This window comes from Oratosquilla oratoria, chromosome 19, assembly GCF_046742065.1.
Source record: "Oratosquilla oratoria isolate Oo_2021 chromosome 19, ASM4674206v1, whole genome shotgun sequence".
Lineage (NCBI taxonomy): Eukaryota > Metazoa > Arthropoda > Malacostraca > Stomatopoda > Squillidae > Oratosquilla > Oratosquilla oratoria.
The window spans coordinates 53,204,406-53,209,405 of NC_134795.1; the positions used below are offsets into that span (position 1 = coordinate 53,204,406).

The 5,000-nt window shown below is 35.6% G+C and overlaps 1 protein-coding gene across 1 annotated transcript in view; it reads right to left on the reverse strand.

Annotated features, from left to right (window-relative positions):
- Nucleotides 1–2,461: 2,461 nt before the first annotated feature.
- Nucleotides 2,462–5,000, reverse strand: part of LOC143035892 (uncharacterized) — an 86,102-nt gene continuing 83,563 nt past the window's right edge. Inside the window, exon 8 of the mRNA XM_076203061.1 lies at nt 2,462–5,000. This exon is cut by the window's right edge and continues 276 nt beyond it. Within this exon, the coding sequence (XP_076059176.1) occupies nt 4,974–5,000 (27 nt within the window). The 3' untranslated portion in view covers nt 2,462–4,973.

Consider the following 5,000-nt stretch of genomic DNA (forward strand, 5'->3'; position numbering starts at 1 on the left):
ATATATATATATATATATATATATATATATAATGTAGATCCACATGTGCGTGTGTATGAATGTGTGTATATGTGTATAAATGTATGTACATATATGTGTGTATGTGTGTGTATATGTGCGTGTGTGCGTGTGTGTGTGTATGTGTGTGTGTGTGTGTGTGTGTGTGTGTGTGTGTGTGTGTGTGTGCGCGCGTGTGTGTGAGTATGTGTGTGTGTATGTGTGTGTGTGCGCGCGTTTGTGTGAGTATGTGTGTGCGCGCGCACATGTCCCGTAAACGCTTACACGTGTACAATTCCGCTTTCCCTAAACCACTCACATTAACTTGACAGGACAAGTGAACCCAACGCCGGCAATGATAAACGCCATTGCATGAGAAACACTAATCTATAAGGACTGATTAACAACCCCATTTCTCTTTCATATCCTTCAGGTAGTCTCCCATCACCGAAGGCCCTAACGTCCCCACAAGCGTGTTCTGAACCCATAACATTCTGTAGTCATTCTTCTTAACTGCGGATAAAGATCTTAACTCACCTACATAACTAACTGTAGTTATCGTATGGCTACCAGTTAACGGTCTTGTCAGTGTTTAACCCTTTCTAGTTAGAAGGTTATTTAAGGTATTATATAATGGCAGACGTTAAATTATTTAATTTATATTCAGAAAAAAATCGACAGGAGAGGGTTGATATTAATCTTATATCAATTATATAATAACTATGCAATTATGAAAAATATTCATAATTATAGGATAAGATAACTATAGTAATGATTATATATTATTTAAGTCTACCTTATTTGTAGTCCCTGTAACGTGGTTGTATTAATTAAAGTTTTTGTTTTAATTAACACGAGATAATCCTCCTCGGCTAGGTTCACCCTCTCCAGATCGAGATTCTTGTATATATTGAGTAAAATCATATGCCGTTAGCCTGAACAAAATATGTAAAGATTCCATCTTAGTGAAGCTGTTCGGATCTTAATGATTTGTTGCTTCAGTTTTGTGACCTAATTTGTTGTATTTCTTTGTTTATTTGTTTATCAAACTTGTTTGTTCAGTTAATTATTTGTTTGTCTATTTGCTCATTTGTATATGAATTTTGTTATCTTCTTATTCATTCATTTAATTATTAATTTAAAATTTAATATCCATTTATCAATTTATTTACTTGTTCATTTACATATTTATTTGTCTGTGTATTTTTATTTTATCTCTTTATGTGCTGTAATATTGAAAAAAAAAAAATCTTTCGATGAGACCCATGGACCGAATGGCTAGCTAAAACCATATAAATCTTCTTTATCTTTATCTTCTTACACAGTGATCAAAAGACACCGAAGGAACTATTGTGTAGTCACAGACGTGAGGAATGGCAGGAACTATAGCAAATACACAGAATCAACAATCATGATTGAGAGCTGGTTGGCATGACATTAGATACAAAAGACTGCAGGAACTGCAAGAAACTATAGTAACTACACAGAATCAACAATCATGATTAAGAGCTGGTTGGCATGACATTAGATACTTGGCATGACATTAGATACAAAAGACTGCAGGAACTGCAAGAAACTATAGTAACTACACAGAATCAACAATCATGATTAAGAGCTGGTTGGCATGACATTAGATACAAAAGACTGCAGGAACTGCAAGAAACTATAGTAACCACACAGAATCAACAATCATGATTAAGAGCTGGTTGGCATGACATTAGATACAAAAGATACTGCAGGAACTACAAGGAACTATAGTAACTACACAAAAACAACAATCATGATTAAGAGCTGGTTGGCATAACATTAGATACAAAAGATACTTCAGGAACTGCTATAGTTATGACAGACGAGAGGAACTATATTAAATTCTCAGAAACAACAATCACGAATAAGAGTTGGTATGACGTTCGAGACTGTTAGAATCTAGTGCAAGGCACAGTATGACCCTTAATTGACTACGAGACATTGATGAGATTTTTAGCGTTTTTGAAAGCTTATGCGAGCTTCAAAGTGAAATTAGAAATATGTCATAATAAAAGTGTTATAATGTGGAGAGTCACGAGCCAATTAAATCTTCTGTTTGATGAATACATAATATATATATATATATATATATATATATATATATATATATATATATATATATATATATATATATATATATATATATATAAATACATATGTGTGTTTATATGTGCGTTTGTGTGTATCTGTTTATATGCACAAGTTATGAATATGCAAACAATTTTAATTTTATATCTGTGTGAATGAGTATGTGCCCAAATATGCATGTATGTACTTATACATCGTACATGTATGTATGCATGTTTGTATATATGTATATAAGCATGTATGTATATACATACACACACATATATGCATATATATATATAATATATATATATGTATATATATATGTATGTATATATATATATATATATATATACATACATTTGTACACTGTACATATGTATGTACATACACATGCATATGGATATTCATATGAATACATGATTGCTTGGATATAAATGGGTTCATATATGTGTATCTGACTATGTATTTCCGATATGTATATGTACATGTGTCATGTTCATATTCACAAATGTAATTATCCAAGCATATAAGTATGCTTGGCGTATACATACTTGCGCCATACGAGTACACAAACACGAAGAGAAAGAAGAGTGAAGATTCTTAAAATTACTAAAGCTGAGACATGATGTGCATGAAAGGAAAATTACACAGGAATGAGAAAAACCCATGACGAGATAGCATTTAGTGCAATGTATATAATAAGTAATAAATTAGGAACCCCAACAGCACCATGGGTTACGTGACTTACATGTATAAATTGTTGTAGAACAGTGAATGATGGCTTCGTTCGCACAAGCCCCTACGCGGTATTAAACCCTTTGGCTACGTTTTGACAAAAAAGAATACGTATCGGGTATCTGAATAGAATCGCCAATGACGGCGATGTCGATCAAATAATTCCGACAGTCGTCCCCGGACTCGAACCGAGGTCTTACGAGAAGCAAAGCCGACGCTCTACCAACGTAGCAAACGGGTTAAACAGTTCTTTTCATTATAGAAGAAAAAGAAGATAATATATATTTTCATGGACCATTCATGTATAGAATTTTTTATTGTGAGATTAAATATATCAAATATCCAAAGAGAGAAGGTCTGCCCGTGACTGCTTCCAGTGACGTCATATGGTAGTCGAAGCCTCTCATTGGTTCTTGAAACCCTTTTTGTTGGCTCGGAGCTCTCTGATTGGCTAAATGGACGTCGCCGAATAATACCATACGGCAATTGAACGAATTTTCGATTCATAGAGAGCTGATCTTCTCTCATTGGACCTTGTTACAGACCAGTCGTCATCCTTCCTAGTATGTGCACCTTTATTGGTTGTCAGGTTGCGGAGTGACCTGAAGAGTGAGCCCTGAGGTACTCCACTTTTATACGCTAAGACACTGATCTCGAGAAGAAAAAAAATTATAATAAAAAACGTGCACGTCATTAAATGCGCTATTTGCTCACATTAAGATCCTTCTTCACACAAGAAGATTTTATGTCTTTTTTTTTTGTATAATACATTTCATTATTATTCGCTTACCTCTGGGCAATTACAGAAAGTATCACTCGGCCTGTTAGAACAGCGAAACATAAGTTCCAGTTGTCTCGTTCCACTCGAACACGCTCCCGCAAAACAATCAGATCCTCTTTCAGTCTTGAGAAGGCTTTCACGCTGCCCTCAGTGCACGCAGTCTGCCCGTGCCTCATGGATAGCAATTTCACACTGCAACACGCTTAGTAAAACTGTGAATGTCACAGTCACATTTAATATAAAATCACACTTAAGGATTATGATTCTTGTTTAATCTAACTATGTACAACTTCATGTGGTCCACTAATAAAGACCTTAATATATATAATTCACTGAAGAGAGATATCGCACACTTGTGATCAAAATTATTCATAGTTTAGAAATATTACTGATGATATTGACATGCTTAAGGTTGATATTGAAAATATGATAGTGATATTTGTCGTCACTTATGAACAAAAAATGTGAGTAAATTTTGATTGTGTGAGGTCCTCTTTTATTTTATTTTGTCTTCAGCATCTTCGCCTTTATCTTTCTTTATCAACATCGTCATCACTTCAACTCACACTATCAGCACATCCCAATAGCTACAGTCTTTAGGCACCTTTGCAGTCTTGGATGCTCCTCCTTCACATAGTTCTACACAGATACCTCTTTGTTTCATGTTGTTTTTATTTTCTTGTGTCAGTATGGAGTTTACTAGAAAGATAATAAAGAAGATAATATGAGAGTAGACCCTATTTCTTAAGACTTAGTATAGATGTTGTTCATGGCTTTGTCAGCTTTGACCGTAGGAACAGTATATGCCTTAAGGCTTGCGTTCACTATTTTCTATTTTCATTTTTCTTTAATCAGTTTTCACTGTCTTCACCATCGCTCTGCCTCAAGGCCATAGGGCTTTCATCATATACACCCAAACTCGCCTCTTACCGTAGCGACCATAGGAACTTCGTTTATGTCGTTAGCTACCCTTCCCATTTGATAACACAAACACTAATAGAACTGTCTTGATATATGTTAGGGCGTTTTGCGCCAATACGATAACAAATGTCTTGGGATAAAGCATCGAAATGGGCCGTCCTCACCGCTTCTCCCCAAGAATGACAGAAGCAATCTGGCGTGAATTGAAGGATTCCAGAACTCCTTTCCAGATCCACAACGTGAAAGTAGCTGTCTTGAACGCCGCAGTAAAGGTTCAAAGTTAACCAGATCCCTAAAGCAGCTCGGGCGAGCGCTCCATCTTGGGGTCACTTCCGTACGTCGTATTTGTAAACATAAGCAAAAGTATTGATCTCCATAAGGAGTAGTAATCCTCCTCGCAGGGCAACCATTCTTCTTTGCAGGGTGTACCCGTTCACCGTATTCACAGGGCATAATTATCGTCCTTCCC